The 24,462-nt window shown below is 44.2% G+C and overlaps 1 protein-coding gene across 6 annotated transcripts in view; it reads left to right on the top strand.

The window, feature by feature from the left end:
• The window catches only part of LOC134338586 (unconventional myosin-XVIIIb-like), a 471,306-nt gene that overhangs the window by 205,924 nt on the left and 240,920 nt on the right, over positions 1-24,462 (top strand). For all 6 annotated transcript variants that reach the window (XM_063034529.1, XM_063034531.1, XM_063034532.1 and 3 more), the window contains 2 exons: positions 17,354-17,521; positions 22,452-22,542. In XM_063034529.1, coding sequence (XP_062890599.1) covers positions 17,354-17,521; positions 22,452-22,542 — 259 coding nt within the window. The remainder of the gene's footprint in view (positions 1-17,353; positions 17,522-22,451; positions 22,543-24,462) is intronic.

The raw sequence follows: 24,462 nt of genomic DNA on the forward strand, positions 1-24,462 counted from the left end.
AATCTTCTTTGTACTCCCTCTATAGCAAAGATGTCTTTCCTCAGATTAGGGGACCAAAACTGCACACAATACTCCAGGTGTGGTCTCACCAAGGCCTTGTACAACTGCAGTAGTACCTCCCTGCTCCTGTACTCGAATCCTCTCGCTATAAATGCCAGCATACCGTTCGCCTTTTTCACCGCCTGCTGTACCTGCATGCCCACTTTCAATGACTGGTGTATAATGACACCCAGGTCTCGTTGCACCTCCCCTTTTCCTGATCGGCCACCATTCAGATAATAATCTGTTTTCCTATTTTTGCCACCAAAGTGGATAACTTCACATTTATCCACATTAAATTGCATCTGCCATGAGTTTGCCCACTCACCCAACCTATCCAAGTCACCCTGCATCCTCTTAGCATCCTCCTCACTGCTAACACTGCCACCCAGCTTCGTGTCATCCGCAAACTTGGAGATGCTGCATTTAATTCCCTCATCCAAGTCATTAATATATATTGTAAACAACTGGGGTCCCAGCACTGAGCCACTTATCTGTCTCCCCAGGCCCCAGTGTGACCACCTGCCTATAGCTCCTATTTATCACCTCCTCGCTCTCCCTGACAAGACGAAGTTCATCTAGCTGCATCTCCAGTTCCCTAATGCGGTCTCTAAAGAGCTGCAGCTCGACTCACCTGGCGCAGATGTGCCCGTCTGGGTGGCTGGGAGTTTCCCGGACTTCCCTCATCTGACATCCAGTACAGAACATCGGCCTCACACACATTCTTCCTGTCTGTATTCTACACAGTTAACCTACCTCGCCTCGACCCAGTAGCGTCGAAGCCCCGTTGAAACAAAGCCCTCCTACTCTGTCTCCCTCTACTCCATCACTTGCTCCACTGATGCCCGCTCTATAAAGCTGCCTTCTTTTAAGCTCTTCTCGTGGTTCTACCTGGCTGACATCCATGTGCCTGATTTCCTCTCACTGTCCAAAGGTGCAAATATTCATGAGGATTAGTGAATTGTGGGCATCTACTTTGGCACTGGAATCACAGCAACTCTTGCAGATTGCCCCAGCACATATTCAGACTGCATTGGTAGTTGGAGTGAATGACACATTTCAATGCACATGTGGCACATGAAGGATTACTCTCCATTCCTGACCTGTTGAGTTCCTCCAGCATTTTGTGTGTTCTACTCTGGATTTCCAGCATCTGCAGAATCTCTTATGACAAATAGAGCTAAACTTTAAGATCTTTAATCTTTAAAGTTGGCAGCAGCCATGAGCAAAACCGGTGAGACGCCATTCATGGCCTCCAGGATGTGATATTGTCATTCAGAGAACACACCGGCCCGTAGGCCTGATCATCTCCGGGAGAAGCCTTTCTCACCTGGAGAATGGTGAGTACTTGGAATGCACTGCTTGTAAGTGGGGGAAGAGGAATCACTGACAGCATTTATGATGTGCGTAGATGAGTTCTTGGGTTGGCTACACACAGAAGGTTAAGGGCCAAGTGCTGGAAGAAGGGATTCATACAGAAGCGATGCCCAGTGGTTGATATTCAGTTGGTTATCCAATTGGCCTTTTTCATGTTATACAACTCATGATTAATCAGCCCATGATTGGATGGTAGAGCAGACTTGATGAGTTGAATGGCCTATTTCTGCTCCTATATCTTACGGTCTTTTGGACTCCATGACTTTAATGCTGCTCAAAGTGTCCATGGAGACATGCTCGCTGGTAACCTAGACCCACAGGGTGGTTTGGTTGTATCTGCTGGCTCTTGGAGTTTCTCAGATCCCACTCATTTTCTGGTTGGTTGCAGGTGACCTGTGATGTTCTGCAGGGATCAGTGTTGGGACTGCTTCTTTTCACGTTATATGTTAATGATCTGCACGACGGAATTGATTTCACTGTGGCCAGGTCTGCAGATGCTACAAAGATAGGTGGAGGGGCAGGCAGCGCTGAGGAAGCAGGGAGCAGTTTTGGACCCCACATCCAAATCTGGACTTGCTGGCAATGGAGAGGCTGCAGAGGATATTTACAAGAATGATCCTGGGAATGAAAGGGTTATTGTTTCAGGAGTATTTGCTGGCTCTGGGCCTGTACTCATTTGAAAGAATGAGGGGTTTCTCACAGAAATCTATCAGATGCTGAAAGACTAGATAGAGTGGATATAGACAGGATGTTTCCTGTAGTGGGTGAGTCAAGGATCAGAGGGCACAGCCTTAGAATAGAAGGATGTTCCTTTAGGACAGAGATGAGGGAGAATTTCAAGCCAGAGTATAGAGAATCTGTGGAGTTCATTACCACAGATGGCTGTGGAACCTGGCTACAGTATATTTAAAACAGAGGTTAATAAGTTCTTGATTAGTAAAGACCCTGCAGGGTACAGGGAGAAGGCAGGAGAATGGGGTTGAGAGGGAAATGGATCAGCCATAATTGGATGGCACAGCAGATTCGATGGGCTGAATGGCCTAATTCTGCTACGTCTTATGGTCTTATGACCGCATTAGTAGGAAAGAAAAGATCTGTGGTTGAAATGGCAGTGATGGTTTCTAGGGCAACATTAATTGTGTTGCAGGCATGCAGTGCCAGTTTATCCCTGGGAAAGCTGGCAAGTGGATTGTGGGCACTTGGTAAGTGATAATGGGTCTTTTATTGCTCTATGTACTGAGATACAGTGAAAAGCTTTTGTTTGCCTGCCATCCAGAAAGATCATTCCAAACATAAATATACTGAGGTGGTATAAATAAAAACAGAAGGGTATGTTGCAGTCGCAGAGAAAGAGCAGTGTTCAGGCGGTGGGAGGGAAAGATGTGCTTGGTGGTGGGATCCTGTTGGAGATGGCGGAAGTTACAGAGAATTATGTGCTGGATGTGGAGGCTGGTGGAGTGGTAGGTGAGGACAAGAGGAATCCTATCACCGGTGAGGTGGCGTTTAGGTGGGGTGAAGGCAGACATGTGTGCAATGGAAGAGATGAGGTTGAGGGCAGCATTGATGGGAGAGGAAGGAAAGCCCTTTCTTTGAAGGAAAGAAATCCTTAGTTCTGGATTGAAAAGCCTCATCCTGAGAGCAGATGCAGTGGAGATGGAGGAACTGGGAGAAGGGGATAGCATTTTTACAAGTGACAGGGTGGGAAGAGGTATGGTCCAGGTAGCTGTGAGAATCAGTGAGTTTATAGAAGATATCAGTTGGTGAACTGTCTCCAGAGATGGAAACAGAGAGATTGAGAAAGGGGAGGGAGGTGCTGGAAATGAACCGCGTAAATTGAGGGCAGGGTGGAAGTTGTAGGCAAAGCTGATGAAGTTATTTTATTCTTCTCACATTCCCTTCAATTCTCCTGCACACTAGTGTAGTGGTTAGCGTATTACAGTGTTAGTGAGCCAGTTTCAATTCCACTGTATCTGTGAGGAGTTTAAATGATCTCCCTGTGCCTTTATGGTTTCCTCTGGTTTCTTTAGATTCCTGCCATATTCCAAAGACGTGCGGGTTAGTTGGTTAATTGGGCGGCAGGGGCTTGTTGGGCTGGAAGGACCTGTTCCCATGCTGTATCTAGAGCAACCACACTGCTTGTCCTTGGTAGAATGTGCAATTCACACATACGTCACTGGAGGTGAGAATTGAACCAGGATTGCTAGTTGCATCACTGTGCTCCCCTATTGCCTTTATGCTGTGTACATCACAGCAGCTTCAATGAGTAGCAAAATGGATTGCAACTGAGTTGATGTAGAGAGTTTGTACCATCTCTGACAGAAGCTGAGTGTTTTTGGCGATACAGATTAGAGAATTCAGCCCATGCCAAAAACAAAAATACCACTTGGTTAGGTCAGTGGAAGAGACATTTCAAATATCAACGCACAGAAAATATTGGAGGAACTTAGAACATCAGGCAGCATCAAGTGTTCATCTGATGCAGAGTTTTCTCTCGAAATGTTGACTGTTTCAACGTTGATCATCAAGGGCCTCCACCAACCAGGCCATGTTCCTTTTTTGCTGCTACTATCAGGAAGTACACCATTAGGTTCAGAAAGTTATTACTCTTCAACCAGCAATAAATTCACTCACCTCAGCACTGAACTGATTCCACGTCTTTTTGACTAACTTTCAAGGACCCTACATCTCACGCTTTCGGTATGTGTGTATTTATTTATTTATTTATTTGCCTATTTCTGTACTTCACAGTTTTCCATACTTTGAACTTCGTTTACCTCTATCCACAGATGCTGTCTGACCTGCTGATTTCCTCGAGTATTTTGTGTGTGTTGATCCAGATTTTCAGGATTTGCAGAATTTCTGTCAAATACTTCTTATAGTTTTCTTTATTGTATGCTATGGAGATATTGCAGCATGGAATGTGGCTTTTGACAATGTCATCACATTTCCAGGCAGCAAGGAGGTCACATGATAAAACAAGGAGCAAAGAAACTGCAGATATCGAAAATCTGAGATAAAACAGGAAGTGCTGGAAACACTCAACAGGTCAGCGGCATCTACGGAAGCAAAACAGTGTTAATGTTTCAGGCCAGTGAAACTTTATAGTAACGTTCATATATCTGCACTGCACTGCTGTTACAAAACAACAAATTTCATGACATACGTCAGTGCTAATAAATCTGATTCTGATTCTAACCTCCCTTTAAGACCCTAAGTCCCAGCATTTTCTGTTTCCATTTTATGTTTTTTTAATTGTGTGTGTGAAGTGCAGCCAGAACAAAGTATGGATTGTTTCGAGTGTTGTAGCCAGTAATTGGGTACAAAACGTCCCCATGCCTGGCTGTATTGAGTGTAGTCCTGAGTTGGCAGGGGAGGAAATCTTGCTTCGAAGTCTTGCTCCGTGGCTGGGCAAACCTTCAAAAACGTAACCTAATTAAAAATAACCCAATATTTTTAATTATTTACTTTTATTTGGAGATACAAGGCAGAACAGGCTCTTCCAGCCCAACGAGCCACTTCGCCAGCAGCTCACCTATTTAACACTAGCCTAATCAGAGGACAATCTATACTGACCAGTCACCCTTTGGAAAACCAGAGCACCCAGAGGAAACCCACTTGGTCACAGGGAGAACATACAAACTCCTAACAGATGGCGCTGGAATTGAACTCTGAACTCTGATGCCCTGAGCTGTAATAACTACTGTGGTACTGAGGCTGTCCAATACCACGGTGCCTTACATCTTCTGGATCCACCTATCCACCCACCAGCTCCTGCTCCACCCCGTCCCCCCTCCCCACCCACCCTTTTAACACTGGCTATCTCCCAGTTCAGATGAAGGATCTCGACCTAAAAGGTGGGCTGTCCATTTCCCTGCACTGAGATGGTGTCTGACCCACTTTGCTCCCCCTATGCTTTGTGAGTTACAGTGGAGACTTGGCACTTCGCCTCTCTGGTTCTTAGAGCAAGGTACTAGCTCACTACTTCCTCTCGTTGTGGTCTATTTGCTTATCTCTGGAACTGCAGTGATATGTATGGGAATCCACCTCATCATGCACACAACTACACCCGGCACTCCTTTCACGGCTTTCTTCGAGACTTTCCGGTTAAATGCAAGGCCCACAATGGAAAACGCCCAGCTCAGGGTAGCCTTGTGCCGTAAATCTGTAGTAGCACACACAAAATGCTGGAGGAACTCTGCTGGTCAGGCAGCATCTATGGAGAGGAATAAAGTCCTGATGAAGAGTCCTGGTTGATTCTTTATTCCTCTCCAAAAAACTGCCTGACCTGCTGAGGTCCCCCGGCATTGTGCGTGTGTTACTCGGGACAGTTTCTTGTTTGCTTTACCCTCCTAAAGCGCTCAAATAAATGAAGTTAAGTCGGTGGATATTGAAATTTTGATTATTTATTTATTGAGATACAGCATGGAATAGGCCCTTCAAACTGCAGCACCTTCCAATCCCCTGACTTAATCCTAGCCTAATCACGGGGCAATTTACAATGACTGATGAACCTATGAAAGTCTTTGAACTGTGGGAGGAAAGCGGAGCACTAGAGGAAACCCACCAAGTAACTGGGAGAATGTATAAACTCCTCACAGGCGGTGGCAGGAACTGAACCCGGGTCACCTGTACTGTACATTGTGCTATCACGCTGCCCTAATCGGGAATAAAAGCAGGGAATGCCGGAAACGGCTCAGGCAGCATCTGTGTTTCATGAGTTAATGTCTCAAGTTGATGAAGTTTGTGTCAGCTGTTACAGGTGTTAGACAAGTATGGATGCAGGGAAGGGGAAAGCACGATGGAAAGAAGGGAAGACTGTGAAGTGTGGAGGTAAAGAAAGTCCGAGAGTCATACAGCACAAAAATGATAGCCTTTACTTCGTTAGAAGTTTGCGTAGATTTGACATGTCACCAAAAACTTTGACAAACCTCTATAGATGCACAGTGGAGAGCATCCTGACTGGTTACATCATGGCCAGGTAGTCCATGAACAGAGATGTCTGCAGCCCAGTCTACCACAGGTAAAGCCCTCCACACCGTTGAGCACATTTACATTTACATGGAGCACTGCCACAAGAAAGCAGCATCCATCATCCAGGACCCCCATATTCCAGGCTTGGATCTTGTTTCGGTACTGCCACTGCACAGGAGGTACACGGGCCTTAGGTCCCACATCACCAGGTTCAGGAACTGTTATTCCCCTCGACTATAAGGCTCCTGAACTGACGTCACTCACCTCAACTCAACACATCTCAACCTACAGACTCACTTTCAGGGACTTTTTACAATTGATGTTCTCAGTATTATTTTGCTTTGAATTTGCACAGATTATCTTCTTTTGCACATTGGGTGTTTATCAGGCTTCGTTTATGAATCGTTTTTCACAAATTCTATTATATTTTTAATATTCCCGTAAATGGCTAAGAAAATGAATCTCAATGCACTATTAGTGATAGATCCTCTGCATATTTTGATAATAAATTCACTTTGCTGATCCAGTTTCTCCTGAAAGGCTAATCTTCTCATCTCTCAAATCAGCTGGGTGAATCTCCTCTGCACAGCCTGCAAAGCCAGTATGTCCTTCCTAAAGTAAGCAGACCAGAACCGCACACAGCACTCCAGATGCAGCCCCATCAGTACCTTGTACAATTGCAGCATAATTGCCCTGGTTTTAAATTCAATTGCTCTATCAATGAAGGCTTTCAATGAATTCCATTTACCTTCTTGATAACCTGTTGCCCAGAGGGTGGTGTGAGTGCTGAGTGAGCTGCCAGGAGTAGTGTTGGACAGAGGTTCAATGTTATCATTTAAGACAAGAGGGGTAAGGAGGACTATGGTTCGGGTGCGTGTAGATGGGACTAGGCAGGAAAATAATGAAGCATGGACGAGGTGAGCCAAATAGCCTCTTTCTGTGCTGTAATGCTCAATATATGAATTCACTATAAACTTGAAAGGAAAACATTCACAGTGTTTCAGCTCTATTGTAGAACTAGCACTGACACAATAAGCTGAATGTCCACCTTCTGTATCTATCATTCTGTGATGATATTCAGAGCTTTATTATCTGTTATGTGTTCTCTAAATTTTAATTGCTTCCTCATTTTCCAACCATTTACTGCTCCATTGCTCGAGGCTTTTTAATAGCTTGTTATTAGCTTGTTAAAACACTGCAGCTTTATTTCTTCCTTTAGACCTTGCTGTTTCCTAAACTTGGTTGATAGTATTGTCAAACACTGAAGAGTCATGAACGCGACATGTTGCACTGTGGTTGGTGAGAAACTGTCAGAACTGTCACCATCAGAGAATTTCCTGACATTCTGGGATCAACAGAAACTGTCGGGAGAGGGAGTGAGTCACAGGTCTCTGCTCCTTGTCGAATGCTCTACAACTTCACTCTGGGGTGTTGCTGAGGGATAAATGTTAGCCAGGATGATTGGTAATCAGTTTATTATTGTCACGTGCTGAGCTACAGTGAAAAACTTTGTTTTGCATACAGTCCATACAGATTATTTTGTCTCGTCAGTGCATTGAGGCTATACAAGGGAAAACAATAACAGAATGTTGAATAAAGTATTACAGTTACAGAGATGGTGCCATGCAGCAGACAAAGGGCACAAGGCCTTAATAAGGTAAATTATGAGGTCAAGGTTCCATCTTATCATTCATCACATAGTTATCCTCAAGATCTTCAGAGTTGTAACTTGGGACCTACTGTCTTCGTTTAAAGTCTGCAGTGGAAAATGACACACATTCTGATAACCCTGCATTCCCGCCACAATGCAGAAGTGTGGCCACTGGAGATTGTGTCCTGAAGTCACTTGTCCTGCATATATCTGCTCGTACCACCTGTACTGGCAGGATGCTTCATACACCCACTAACCTCCGTGTAAAAAAACTTATCTCTAGCACCCCCCTATACTTTCCTCCAATCACATTAAAATTATGCCCCTGGCAGGATGCTTCATACACCCACCAACTTTTCTTCTAGTGTGTTATCCAACTCATCAGCTGTCATTGTTTCCTCTTCTGGGACCCTATTCTTCCCCCATACTACCTCCAGACTCACTAATCTTCCTATCACTTCCTGGTTCTCTTCCCCAGCCATCTCTAGAGAGTGTCTTATAAATGGTGTCCTCCGATCTCTCTAGTGCCTGCCTCTATTTGTATTTCCAATTTAGGCAAGAAAAGGCCGCCATCCGTCTGTTGTATCCTGGAGGAGATGGAGGATCTCCTTAGCGGTTTTCCTGATTAATCAATTGAGTGCTTTCAGAATGTTTTGTGAAGCCTCAGCAAGGGTTAGATGGAAATACACTCTTGGGATGATGAAGGTTTTGAGTAGTTCGACTCTTTGGGTGGGTTTTAATTTAGCTATCAAACCATCCCTCGAATTTCGCATTCCAATTATCACTTGAAATGCTGTGCCATGGGTCTACACATGCTCCCAGATGCTTTTCGATGTTCCCTAGGGGGGATATAGGATATAGGATATTACTTCCCAAATGAAGCTCCATGCTTCCTCCATATTGTCTTCCTGGTCCAAATGAAGTGAAATCTCCTAGTCTTCTTCAAGTTTACCTCCAGCCCAGTAGATCTACAGAATGATGCTAGAATTTCAATATTTTTCTTCATTCCCGCGTGGGAGTTGCTGACAATAGCGATGTCATCCGCGAAGGCGAGTGCGGTACATCGAGATCTTCCCTCCGCTCCAATAACATCACCTGCATTGCGATATTAAACAGAATGGGCGAGAGGGGATCACCTTGTTTCACTCCTCTCTTGATGTTGATTTTCTCCATTTTGCCACAGACCAATTCTACGACGGTCGAAGTATTATTGTACAGATCCATAATAAGGTCTGTAAATAGTTTCGGAGTACCCATCCTTTATAATGCCTTCAGAATAAGCTTGTGGTCAATAGAATTGTACACCTTAGCCAGGTCCATAAACCATACTGTTAGGTCCTTATTCCTCCTCTTGGATCCCCTGATGATGTTTTCCAAGATTATTATATTCTCATTGCATCCCTGTGTGTTCTGCATAAACCCTTTCTGTCACCATGGAGTTTTGCCAACACCTCGGTGAACACTCTTAGGAGCATTGGACCGATTGTTATTGGTCTCAAGTTGTCCAAACAGCTTAACTGGTCGGGGTCGTCCATTTTAGGAATTAACACTGTCCAGCTCCTTTTCAAACACTCGGGAATGCCACCAGATTGGAGCCAAGGTGAGAGGAGTCTAGGCAGCGTTTCCGTATTTTCATCCAAGATGGACTGGATGTTCTTTTTTATTCGGCCATCAGGGCCTGGGGCACTGTCCTCTTTGATTCCCATTAGAGCCAATTTTACTTCCTCTAACTCGATTTTCCTAAGTAGGTTATATTCGTTCATTTTACTGGAATACTTCTCCAGCTTACTCAGGTCCGCCCTATTGTTGGCCGTCCCGAGTCTCTCACTGAAGCTCCAGAAGACAGTTTCTTTATTCAACGGACTTTGGCTAAGGCCGGGAGCCCCCATTATCTGCCTAGCCAGTCTCTTACGATCCTTCTCGTACAGCACTTGGTACGTTTTAGATATGCTTTTCTTCGGGGCACTTCTTTGTGTATTACTGTTTTTCGGTCTGAGTAGTACATTGTCTGTCCTCAGGTCCCTTTGGTTTGTGTGACAAGATTTCACAAATCTCTTAATTAGGCTTATGGAGATCTGTTCGATCAGACTGATCCTGGTAGCAAAGCTGGCGTTGTTCCTCCTGTCACTTAGCAGGTTTTTCGCTTCCTCAAGTCCCTCCATGATGCCGTGTGGGATCCTACCAGGATCACTCTTCACGATGTTTCTAGATTTAACTTTCAAAGGGGAGTCCACTGGCTCTGAAATCTCTTCATTGTGTTCTTCCGACAGCTGAGCCGCAGCCTGACTAATTTCCTTTAGCTTCTTTTTCTCCAAATGTCTACGTTTATCTGAGATCTGCTTATTCGTTTTAGTTGTTAAGATTTTGCCGATCTCCAGGTTGATGAATCTCGTCTCCCTGAACCTCTCTTCTAATTCCACCAATAGGCTGACTTCGTCTGTCTAGACCACCTTCCTGCCCGGTTTCTTCTTGACGAGGATCTCTTCCCCTCGTTTAAGGTTCCGAACCTCCGGGTGGCAGTGTCTCTCGTGTTATCCCAAACTGCTCTTGGACTTGAAGGAGACCTTACATATCTCACACTGGAAAGGCTTATCCACTGGTTGTAAATTGGCACCCTTACACTTCCCAGTGTGGCATGCAATTGAGTGAAGTTTGCCTGCCTTTTCGCGTTTAGTATATCTTATTTGGTGTGTTTTTTCAGGTGGTCTTTCGACACCCCAAGTGTGCCATAATGTCTGGAAGCTGCACATATGGACATTTTTCTTTAGAGAATGTTCTTTAGAGATTGCTACCTTTCTCCTGTTGACCTGTGCTCTCTCTCTGGGCAGAGCACTTATCCACTAAGTCACTGCACTCGTCCTTTTGAAGTGGCAAAAAGAAGCAGTCAGTTTGCCACGTTGGAGTGTGCAATCTCCCAGTCCGAGCAACTTTACATTAGTGTGTAATACAGTGTTTGAGGGCCTCTGTGAAATGTGGTTTAAAATCCATTAGGTGACCTGTGTGAGAGGGAGAATGTGGAGTAAATTGCATTTGTGATCACAGCAATTGCATTGGTATTATTGGTGTTGTTCTCCATTGCCCCGTGTCTTTGTTTTGTTCTGTCACTGTTCCACTTGACTGCCTGCTGTCTCGATGACTTGCATTACGATCCAGCCACAGCCGTGCTTTGAACTTAATAAACCAGGCACTGAGACAATTTGTGCCGACAGAGCTGCTGTGACGCCTTTGCTGTCTTAAACATTGTAAAGAGAGCAGTGGCATTTCTCACTTGTTTCCACTGTACAGTCAGGGAGGTCGGGTGAAAGGCTGCAACGTGCTTTTGGGACTTGCTGTGGTTATTAGACACTTCAGCTGTACAGCCAGGCAGGTGGCAGTGACAAGAGACAGAAGGCAAAAACAGAATCGTAATGTCAGCCAGGAACATGAAACAAGTAAATAAGAGAATGAAGAGGTGTGACAACAGTGTTGCAGGGACAGTTCATCATGAAAAATGCTACCAATAACTGAATTGCTCAATTTAAACCCATCATCACTTTGAGGAGCCAAAGATGAGTCAGATGCAGAGAGGGTGGGTCAGATGCCCTTGACAAGGATGGTTTGGACCCAGATGCTGGAGTATCTGAAGCTAGGATCAAGGCATGGTGTCAAACTGGATCAAGTACTGAACACAAAACAAATGCCAGTGGAAATCACTAGTAGCACTTTCAATTGAGCACCGAACCTCAGTTCGGGTGCTCTTTAAATACTCAATTCCTGGTGTCCAAAACATCATTGCCAATTAACAGGACTATCCTGAATCCTTAAAGGGCCACACCAGCTGTCCATACCCGGAGAGTTAGAGCATCTAAATCCTAGAAGCTGGTGTGGTTGAGATCATCTCATAACACTAGAGTGGGGATGAGCGGTATGATTGACCATAAGATCATAAGACATCCCTAGGAGCAGAATTAGGCCATTCAGCGCATCGAGTTTTCTCTGCCATTCCATTATGGCTGATTTATTATCCTTCTCAACCTCATTCACCTGCCTTCTCCCTGAAACCTTTGACATCCTGACTAATCAAGAAATTAATGGTAAGATTCCTGGCAGTGTGGAGGATCAGTGAGATCTTGAGGTCTGTGTCCGTAAGACACTCAAAGCTGCTGAGCAGGTTGACAGTGTTGTGAAGAAGGCGTATGGTGTCTTGGGCTTCATCAACCGTGGGACTGAATTCAAGAGACATGTGGTAATATTACAGCTATATAAGACCTTGGTCAAACACCTCTTGGAGCATTGTGTTCAGTTCTGATCACTTCACCACAGGAAGGATGTGGATGCTATAGAGAGAGTGCAGAGGAGATTTACAAGGATGTTGCCTGCATTTGAGAATAGGTTGAGGGAACTTGGCCTTTTCTCCTTGGAGCAATGGATAATGAGAGGTGACCCAACAGAGGAGCATAAGATGATGAGAGGCATTTATTGTATGGATAGCCAGAAGCTTTTTCCCAGTGTCAAAGTGGCTAAAATGAGGGGGAATAGTTTTGAGGTGCCTGGAGGTAGGTACAAGGGGGATGTCAGAGGTAAATTTTTCACGTGGAGAATGGTGAGTGCGTGGAATGCACTGCCAGTGGTGGTGGAAGCGGATACAATAGGGGATTTTAAGAGACTCTTAGATAGGAACATGGAGCGCAGAAAAATAGAGGGCTATGCAGTAGGGAAATTCTAGGCAGTTTATAGAGTAGGTTACGTGGTCGGCACAACATTGTGGGCTGAAGGGCCTGTAATGTGCTGTAGGTTTCTATGTTTCTATCAACCTCAAAGGTACTCAATGACTTGACCTCTAAGGCCATCTGTGGCAGTGAATTCCACAGATTCATCATCGTCTGGCTAAAGAAATTCCTCCTCATCTCTGTTCTAAAGGGACATCTTTCTATTCTGAGGCTCTGCCCTTTGGTTCTAAACTCACCCACTGTAGGGAACATTTTTGTTCTTCGGTGGTTTTATGGTGGTTGGCAAACAGCTTTCAGGTGCACTAATGTCACCATCTGAATTTGGAGTGTGGGTCAGGATATCCCAATCCTATATCTGTATCTAATTCTATGAGAATGACCTGTATTCTTAAGGAACTGCACAATATGTTTAAATCAATAATCTAGTAAATATCCTCTCCATATCCACTCTATCTAGCTCATTCAATACTCGATAGGTTTCAATGAGATCCCTTCTCATTCTTCTAAACTTCGGCGAGTATAGGCCCAGAGCCATTAAACACTGATCATATGTTAACCTTTTCATTCCTGGGTTTGTTTCTGAGCAGGAGTTTGGGAGGACAGTACCATCTGGTTAATTAAGTTTGTTAAAGGTGCTGAATATGGATAGTAGCAGAAATGATTCCAGAGACAAGAGCAAACAGCTTTAACAATTACTACATGCACTTCTTTCCCTTCTCAAAGGGAACTGGGAACTTGTCACAGTCTTAGAGAGAAAATAAGGCTAGAATGTGACTTTTGGTAGACGTGGGCATCATAGGTTGTAGAAGGGACTTTTATGATTGATATAAATGGAATGGCTGCAAGAGTGTGTTATCCTCTGGTGAGGACCCACTTCCAGACAACTCAAAGGCATTTACAAGTCAGGAAGCCCAGAAAATGGGCTCCATTTCCATGAATGAATGCAGCACCAACAATTCCCACTCTCACTTCCTCAGAAAAGCTCCAGCATCGTGAAAGACCCTGCCCATGCCAGATACTCCTCTTCTCCTCTCTTCCATCAGGCAGAAAATACAAAAGTCAGAAAACACCTCCCACCAGGCTTAACGACAACTTCTATCCCACTTTTATAAGTCTATGAAACAGTTTCCTGCTACAATACCTTGGACTCAGAATCAGACACAAGGAATTCTGCAGATGCTGGAAATTCAAGCAACACACATCAAAGTTGCTGGTGAACGCAGCAAGCCAGGCAGCATCTCTAGGAAGAGGTACAGTCAGGATGAAGGGTCTCAGCCTGAAACGTAGACTGTACCTCTTCCTAGAGATGTCGCCTGGCCTGCTGCGTTCACCAGCAACTTTTATATGTGTTACTCAGAACCAGAATCAGGTTTAATATCATTGGCATGTGTCATGAAATTTGTTGATTTGAAGCAGCAGTACAATGCAATACATAACAATAAAAAGTATAAATTACAATAAATATATAAGTAGAGCAAAAAGAGAGGAACAAATAGAGAGGTAGTGTGCACGTTCCTTGTCCATTCAGAAATCTAATGGTTTAGCGAAGAAGCTGTTCCTGAAGTGTTGAGTGGGTGTCTTCAGGCTCCTATACCTCCTCCATGCTGGAAGCAAAGAGAAGAGGGTATCTCCTGGGTGATGGGGATCTTTAATGACAGAGGCCACCCTTTTGAGGCATTGCCTTTTGAACATGTCCTTGACGCTGGGGAGACTAGTGCCTATGATGGAGCTGGCTGAGTTTGCAACTTTCTACAGTTCTTTCCGATCCTGAGCAATGGCCCCTCCGCACAAGACTATGAGGCAACCAGTTAGAATGCTGTCTGTGATACATCTGTAGAAATTTGCAAGTGTCTTTGGTGACGTACCAAGTCTCCTCAAACACCTAATGAAATCTAGCAGCTGTCGTGCCTTCTATGTAATTGCATCAAATCTGTTGGGCCCAGGGTGGATATCCAGAGATATTTACAGGCAGAACTTGAAACTGCTCACCCTGTGCACAGCTGACCCCTTGAAGAGCCCAGCACCCTGATGTAGCTATTTCTATTGTCCAGGTGAGCCAAGATGGAGTGGAGAGCCAGTGAGATTGGCAAATTGTAGCAGATCCAGATCTTTGCTTAGGCAGGAGTTGATTCTACCATGACCGACCTCTCAAATAACTTCATCTCAGTGGAAGTGAGTGCAACTGAGTGATAGTCATTGAGCCAGCTCACCCTGATCTTCTTGGGCACTGGTATGATTGTCGTCCTTCTGAGGTTGGCAGGGATCACGGATTGCAGCAGTGAGAGATTGAAGATGTTCTTGAACGCTCTCTCTAGTTGGTTGGCACAGCTATTTGGAGTCCTATCAGGTACACCATCAGGGCCTGACGCCTTGCAAGGGTTTACCTTCTTGAAAGACGTTCTGATCTTTCTGACTGGTTTCTGAGACAGAGATCACAGGTTCACCAGATGCTGCAGGGATTCACACAGGTGTAGTTTTATTCTCCCCTTCGTGGCGCGCGTAAAAGGCATTGAGCTCATCAGCGAGATAAGCATCACAGCCATTCATGATGTTAGGTTTTGCCTTGTAGGAAGTAATGGCCTGCAAAGCCTGCCAGAGCTGATGTGCAACCGATTCCTCTTTAATCCCAATCAGAATTCTTTTTACACCCTTAAAATAGCCTTCCGTAGGTTGTACCTGGACTTCTTGTATAATTTTGGATCACTGGTCTTGAATGCCGCAGATATAGTGCTCAGCAGACTATGAATCTTCTGGTCCATCCACAGCTTTTAGTTTGGGCATGGCTGGTATATTCTCAAAGACTCACACAGGTTGTCATGTGGTACAATCATGGCTGATCTTTGCTGGCCTCTACTCCTCTTCTGATACCAGTTCCCTGTAACCCTCAATTCCTTGAAGTTTCTCAACCTGAAACACCAACTATTTATTCCTCTCCATACATGCCTGACCAGCTGAGTTCCTCCAGTATTTTGTCTGTGTTACTCTTTTCATCTTTCATATTTCTAAATCCTGGAACTTCCTGTCCATCAACAATATGGGAGCCCCTTCAGCACTCTCTTGCAGTGGGCAAGTGCATCAGGTGCCAGCTAGTGCAATAGAATTACAATTTTTATAAAAGAAGCAGCAAATCTGCCTTTATCCAACTCAAAACAGGGTTTTAGATAACCCATATTTGTACAGAGATTAAAACTAACCTGATATGCTCATGCTGATTCTCTCTCTGCAGATGCTGTCTGGCCTGCTGAGTATTTCACCACTTTCTGTTCTTATTTCAGATTTCCATCATCTTTAGTTCGTGGATTTTGGATATTTGTTATGTCTGGCAGTCAATTAAATAAAGGTGGATGTGACTTTTTTGAATTTGGGAGCTGAATCCATTATTTAATTTGCTGATTGGAAATAATAGTTCAGCTCATCATGGGAAGCAGCCTACCCTCTATAGAATCTGTATATTCTCTTTATCGCTTCAGTAAAGTAGACAGCACAATTGGAAACCCTACTCACCTCATACTCTCTCTCTCCTCCCCTCACCCATTGAGTAAAAGCCACAAAGGCCTGAATGCACGTAGCACCGGGCTCAAGGTCAGCTTCTATCCAATTGTTATCAGACTCATGAATGGACCTCTAGTATGATAAGATAGATTCTTGGCCTCACAATCTACCTTGAGATAATCTTATTGTCTACCTGCACTGCTCTTTCTCTGTAACTGTTATACTTTATTCTGCATTGTTACTGTTTTATCGTGTTTTACCTCAATGCACTGTGTAATGATCTGATCTGTATGAAAAGTATGCAAGACAAGCTTTTCACTGTACATGTGACACTAATAGAGCAATACCAATATCAATATATTACTTTAAAGGCCAGCATTGATTTTCCATCCCCAATTACACCCTAACTAGACAGGAAGCCATTTCACTAGTTAAGATCAACTATATTCATAGAATCATAAAATATAGAAGTGCGCTCAGCAACCCATCGAGTCTCAAGTCTGAAGATGAGGAGTGTCTCGAAATCAGTCCATGTGATGCATGACCTGCACTGTATGGGAAGTCCACGAGAAAACGTTGTCTACAAGGAACATGAATGATCCTCCTGCTTCCCTCCCTCGATTGCACCGGCCATTTCCATCAATCCTTTTCTCGTCCCCTTGTATTACTCCACATTCCCTTCACTTATCTGCAACCTGTGCAGGACAACTTAGTCTTTGGGATGTGGGAGGAAACCAGAGCTTTTGGGAGAAACCTAAGTGATCCAGGAGAATGGGTCAGAGACAGCACCCGTGGTCAGGCTTGTAGGAGCCATGAGGAAGGGGCTTCCGTGTTAGTGCAGACTAAAGCTGAACTTGTGGCTAGACCAGGTAGGTATTTCAAATTTCCTTCCTATTCAGAAAGACAACCCGCTAATTCCACAGTCATCAGCACTAACACTTCAGTTTTTATGCAGATTTATACAATTACTTGTGCTATGATGCAAATGCCAAGCTGTGGAACAGAAGAGCAGTCCTCAAGTAATAAACCCACTGTGTTACTGTACCCACCTGTATTGTGCTGAGTCATCCTGTTATGAAATAGTCTCCTGCTTATATTTTTCACATTCTTTCAGTCGGCAGGAAACAATTTATGAAGTTTGAGTGGGCCCAGAACGCAGCCAGTGTGCTTGGATGTGAACTGGAGGAGCTCACGGCTGCTGTCTTCAAACATCATCTCAAGCAGGTCATCCAACAGGTGACTGGCAAGCTGAATTCAGCTGACACTGCAGAGAACGCAGCAGGTACATCTCATTCTCAGCTATTTCAAACCAGTTTTATACTTCATGCCTGCTCGCTTCATAGAATTGTAGAAAATTTACAGCAGAGGAGTATGTTCCCTTTGAGAAAGAACCACTCAGTCTAATTGCATCTTCCATCACTTGGTTGATAAGCCTGTAGGACACACTGTTCAACACAAATCCAATCAATGTTTAAATGTGGTGAGGGTTTCTGCCCCTCAGTCCTTTTAGACAGTGAAGTACAGACAGCCTCTGGCTGAATTGTTTTTGCCTTCTCTCCCCTCTAATCCCTTGATGCCTTAAATGTCCTTAATATACCTGCCTCTACCACTACTGTATCTGGTTTAAGTGCCAGATGCACTTGGGACATGTAATATACCTGCCTCTACCACTAATGAAGTTGGTGTATTGCCAGATACATTAGGGACATGTATACCTGCCTTTACTGCTACTGTATCTGGTTTAAGTGCCAGATGCACTTGTGACATGTAATATACCTGCCTCTACCACTAATGAAGTTGGTGTATTGCCAGATACATTAGGGACATGTATACCTGCCTTTACTGCTACTGTAGCTGGTTTAAGCTGCAGATACATTAGGGACATGTAAGTGCCCCTGATAGGCACATATAGATGAAAGAAAAACGGAGGCTATATGAGAGGGAAGGGTTCCATTGATCTTAGAGTAGAGTAAAAGGTCAGCATAAAATTGAGGGCTAGGTGTGAGGGCAAGGTTAGATCAGTTAGTTGGTTAAAAGGTTGGCACAACAGTATGGGCTAAAAGGCCTGTACTTTTCTAAGTTCCATACTTAAAGCCTAATGCACCCTTTGTCACAGGAAGATAAAGCTCAGATACAGACTCCTCAGCGGACTGAATTCATGCTGACCCCATTTACAGTAATCCTACATTCATTCCATTTCACTCTTCACTATTTCCCATTAACAAGCCTTAGATTAACAGCACTCACCTGCACACTAGGGACAAATTACACAAGTCACCTGCACACTAGGGACAGTTTACACAAGTACCCTACACACTAGGGACAGTTTACACAACTAACCAACACACTAGAGCCAAGTTATACCACTCACCAACACACTGGAGACAGATTACACCACTGTCCTGCACACCAGGGACAAATTACACAACTCACCTCTACACTAGGGACAAATTACACAACTCACTTATACACAAGGGACAATTTACGGCACTCACTCAACATTAGGGACAATTTACACCACTCACCTACACACTAGGGACAATTTACACCACTCAACAACACACTGGAACAATTTACACCACTCACATATGACCTAGGGATCAGATTGGACAACTCAACAAGACACTAGGGTCAATTTACACTACTGACTTGCACACTAGAGACAATTTACACTAGGGATGACTTACACCACTCACTTACACACTGGAGACAATTTACACCACTCACCTCAACACTAGGGGCAATTTGCACCACTCAGGTTGGACAACTCACCTATACTCTGGGGAGAATGTATACAACTCACCTGCACACTAGTGAGAATTTACACCACTCACCTACACACTAGTGACAAATTGCAATACACACTAGGTCCAATCAACACCACTTAGCTGCACACTAGGGACAATTTACGATGCCGCAATGCAGTAAGGTGACAGTATTCTGCAGAAACACAGATCAAATAGGAGTTTTATCCATATTTTTGAGAGGGGGCAATGATCCACTCTCTGCCCTAGGTCTCCTGTGCCATACTCTTGCCACAGACTCAGTTCTGTTTTCTGGCCCCGAGTTCCATTGAAAGACCAATATTGGAACAAACCGATGAGTTTAACCTTTGCAATCCTGGCTTACGTGGTCAAACTCGTTGCTGATCATCTGCATTGCTTTAATGTTTGGTACTGTTGGCAGAACATGGGAATAGCCCCGGTAATCCAGGGCTCTAGCTGAGTGGTGGCCAAGTGTTCTCAATGCCTGGTAAATGGGATAAGCTAAGGGAGGTTGGATAATGCATCAAAAGAAGCCCATTCGCCATGGTGATCCCTCAGTTTAACGAGTCTCTGCAAAATGGATCTGCTTTGCTGGCAGGGTGTTAACATACACAGGATGTTTCCATGAGGCTGCTCTGGCTGACCAGCTCTGCATCCAAATGAGCAGCTCCTGATGTGAGATGTATGCAAATGAGCATGTTGGGCTTCAATTAACGAGCACTCTGATCACGTGATCAAGGTCCATGGATCAAAGAATTGGAAATGAATCCTTTCTCTCATTATTCTCTTACCACATCCTTGCTAATATTGATTTTCAGTCCTGAGGCAGCAGGGAAAAGAAATATTTGCACTTACAGTGGAAAATGTCTAATTCCTTCCTTCATCGCTTCTATATATCGCCTCCCAAATTTCTGGAAGAACTTAGTGGTAAAGCACTGTCAGTGGAGGCAAAGCGATTGTCGATGCTTTGGGTTGAGACCCTGAATCAGGACATTGGGGATGGTCTCTATCAAATTAAAGAGAGAATAAGAGAAAAAGAGGGTGATAATCACTTGTTTTCTATCTGGACTGCTGCCGAATATGGGTCCTGGAGGTCTAAGAAAAGTGTTCTCTCCTCTCCTATCAGATTGCTTCTTCTCCTGCCTTTGCCTCTTCCACCTAAAGCCTTCCAGCTTCTCACTTCACCCTCCCCCTCCTCCATTAACACACCTTCCTCCTCACCTGGTCTTACCTATTACCTGCCAACTTGTACTCCTCCCCCTCCCCCCACCTTCATGTTCTGCCTTCTACCTACTTCTCTAGTCCTGTTGTAAAGTCTCAGCACCAAATGTCAACCTTTCCATAGATGCTGCGAGACCAGCTGATTTCCTTTATGTTTTGTGTGCGTTGCTCAATATTTCCAGCATGGGCAGAATCTCATGTGAATTATTACTGGAAAGCAGGGGCAATGTCCGAGCAACTACTGCAGCAAGAATCCTCTTCCACCCACTTCGCTGTCATCCCACTGTGAGTTACTTGGATGTCTCACAAGACCATAGTGGCATGTTGGCCTTATTGAAGGTGGTTTGGAATTTAAAAATTAGAGTAATGTTGTTACAATGGCCCAGCGTACAAGGCCAATCCAGGCACTGTGTAAAAGTTAATCCCTTTGTTTAAGAAAGGGTTTACTAGGGCCAGGGGCGGTCCAGGCAGTATCAGGCAGAAATGGACTAATCCAGGTCATGGAATGGGAGAGTTGGCAGGAAGTGCAAGAGGAGGATCCATCAACCACAGAAGAAGAGAAGCAACATTTCCTGAAAAAGTAATCCTCCTAATGAAGGGTCTTGGATAAAGCATTTAGCACCGTTCATTTAGAGTCATAGAACACTACAGCACAGAGGCCCTTTGGCCCATCTAGTCTGTGCTGGACCATTAACCTTCCTAGTCCCATCGACCTGCATCCGGACCATGGCCACCCATACCCATACCCATACCCCTCCCACCCATGTGCCTATCCAAATTCCACTAAAAAGTTGAAATTGATTCTGAATCCACCACTTGTGCTGGCAGTTCAGTCCACACTCTCACCACCCTCTGAGTGAAGACGTTCCTCCTCAAGTTCCCCTCAAACATTTCATCTTTCACCTTTAACCCATGACCTCTAGTTGTGTCTCACCCAACCTCAGTGCGAAAAGCCTGCTTACATTTATCCTATCTACTGTATACTGCTCATAATTTTGTATATTTCTATCAAATCTTCCCTCATTCTCCTTCGCTGTAGAAAATAAAGTCCTAACCTATTCAACTGTCCTTATAAGTTGGGTCCTCAAGACCTGGCAATGTTCTTGTAAATTTTCTCTGCACTCTTTCAGTCTTATTGATATCTTCCTTGTAGGTTGGTGACCAGCACCAGCATCTTGTGAGTGTTCCTGAAACAGATTACTTTTAGCTTACACACAAAATTCTGGAGAAACTCAGCAAGTCAGGCAGTATCAGTGGAGATAACTAAACAGTGTCCTGATTATGGGTCTCAGCCAAAAACATCAACTATGTATTCCTCTCCATAGATGCTGCCTGACCTGCTGAGTTCTGCCAACATCTTGCGTGTGTTGCTCAAGGTTTCCAGCATCTGCAGAATCTGATGTTTATGATTTGCTTTTAGCTCTGTTTTATTCTCTGCAAGTTTCCCGTCATGGTTTGGCATCACAAGAACCGCTATCATCTGTTTCTTGGAAGGTTTGTGGAGGGCAAAGGATGCGGCTCTGTCCGTGAGTGGGATTTGATCCTGAAGCATAGTAGAATACAAGAGCAGGGATGTGATGCTCAGGCTGTATAAGGCACTGGTGAAGCCTCACCTTGAATGTTGTGAACAGTTTTGGACTCCTTATCTCAGAAAAGATGTGCTGGCATTGGAGAGAGTTCTGAGGAGGTTTATAAGGATGATTCTGGGAATGAAAGGGTTAGCATACAAGGAACATTTGATGGCTCTAGGTCTATACTTGATAGAATTTATAAGGATGAAGGGGGATCTTATTGAAACCTTTGGAATGTTGAAAGGCCAAGACAGAGTAGATGCAGAGAGGATGTTTTCCATGGTGGGGGATTCTAGAACAAGAGGGCACAGCCTCAGGATAGAGGGGCGTCCATCTAAAACATACGTGGAAAATTCCTTTAGCCAGAGGATAGAAAATTTGTGGAACTCATTGCTGCAGGTGGCTGTGGGGGCCAGTTTGTTAGGTGTATATAAGGCAGAGCTTGATAGGTTCTTTATTGGCCATGACATCAAAGGTTACGGGAGAAGGCCGGGGAGTGGGGTTGAGGAGGGATAAAAGAATTAGCCATAATTGAATGGCAGAGCAGACCTGATAGGCCAAATAGCCTAATTCTGCTCTTATGGTAGTAAGGGATATGCTTACTACACCACAATGAAAGTAAGATATTAAACCTGTCTTCCTTTGCTGCTTTTAGGTCCTCGATTAACTGGTTTGGAGTGTGTGGAAGGAATGACTGCTGGATTATATGAGGAACTCTTTGCTGTTATCGTCATGCTCATCAACAGGTGAAGACAGATTTGGGGAAGGTCCCATAAGTTTGGAAAACAGCACGTATATCTCTTTTATTCAAAAAGAGAGGAAGATGTAGGTCAGTTACCCTGAAGCGTGTCACAGCAGTGCAGTCAGACAATCTCAAAGTAATCAGGCAAAGCTAAAATGGTTGTGAGTAAAGGAAATCATGTTTGCCCAATTTATTAGGATTCTTTAAAGTCTGATTGAAGAGAGGTTGGACAAACAAGGGCTGTTTTCTCGGCGGGGTGGGGGGTGGGGAGGCCGGGCGGAGAGCTGATAGAGGTTTATAATATATTAACTATATATAACCATATAACAATTACAGCACGGAAACAGGCCATCTCGGCCCTTCTAGTCCGTGCCGAACTCTTACTCTCACCTAGTCCCACCGACCTGCACTCAGCCCATAACCCTCCATTCCCTTCCTGTCCATATAGCTGTCCAATTTAACTTTAAATGACAACATCGAACCTGCCTCAACCACTTCTGCTGGAAGCTCGTTCCACACAGCTACCACTCTCTGAGTAAAGTTCCCCCTCATGTTACCCCTAAACTTTTGCCCTTTAACTCTCAACTCATGTCCTCTTGTTTGAATCTCCCCCACTCTCAATGGAAAAAGCCTATCCACGTCAACTCTATCTATCCCCCTCATCATTTTAAATACAATTTTAAACATTGAAAGACATCTATAGACAGTATCTTTATCCCAGGATTGAAATGCCTAATAATAAGTGTGCATTAAGGGTGAGAAGGGAAAGTTGAAAGGACATGTGCGGGGCAAGATTTTTTTTACACAGGGAGTGGTAGGTGCCTGGAGTGCACTACCACAGTGCTGGTCATGGAGCCGACAAATACAATAGAGGCACTTTAAGTAGCTGTTGAACGTGCGGGGAACGGAGGGGATAAGGACCATGCGCAGGCAGCAGCAATTTACCATTATTAGCTTAATTACTGCATTATGGGCTGAAGGGCTTGTTCCTGTGCTGTTCTTTGTTCTAAGCCCTGAATCAGGGGACTTCGGATTCAGATGATTGCCATATACACCAGGGTGCACTGAAATTCCTGCCTCGCGTGAAGCTCACAGCGTAAACAATGCACATGATAATAATAATTACGGCAATAAATACAGCGACAAATGCAAAACAAAAGAATATTGCAAAGAGCAACTAAGAGGTGGCATTTTAAGAATCCAGGTGTGTGGCGGCATCACTGAGAAGGGGATAGGAAAGAAATGATTAGTTCAGAACTCTCATAGCTTGGGTAATGGGGAGAGATTGGGCAAGTTGGGTGCACTTTTTATCCCTGGAGTGAAAGAGGCTAAGGGGTGACCTGATAGAGGTGTATAAGATTAAGAGAGGCCTAGAAAAGGTGGGTAGTCATAATATGGTAAGGATATCAAAAACAAGGGGGCATAATTTAAAGGTGAGAGAAAGGAGTTTTCAAGGGGATCTGAGGGGGATGGCTTTTTAGACGGAGAGTGATTGATACCCGGAATGTACTGCCAGAGGAAGTGGTGGAATTTGATATAATTACAATATTTAAGAGGCATTTAGACCGACACTTTAAACAGGCAAGACAAAGAAAATACAAAGTTCAAAGTGAATTTCTTTGGGGTACCATAGAGTAACATAAGTGTACTTTGATAGTACAGTCCTCATGGAGGTGAATGGAATTAGTGTAGATGAGCAAAGAAGTTGCCATGGACACAGTGGGCTGAATGTTCTTTTTCCGTGCTGCACAATTCTGCTCTGTCTTGAAGTCACATGTTCTCTACATAAAGCAGAAAGGTGAACATTCAGAAGACACTTGATAAGGTTGGATTGGAAAAATAAAAGCTTATGATGTAGGAAGTATATATTGGTGTGGATAGTTGATTAGTGTAGGAAGTATATATTGGCATGGATAGATAATTG

Source organism: Mobula hypostoma, chromosome 27 (assembly GCF_963921235.1).
Source record: "Mobula hypostoma chromosome 27, sMobHyp1.1, whole genome shotgun sequence".
NCBI classification, from domain to species: domain Eukaryota; kingdom Metazoa; phylum Chordata; class Chondrichthyes; order Myliobatiformes; family Myliobatidae; genus Mobula; species Mobula hypostoma.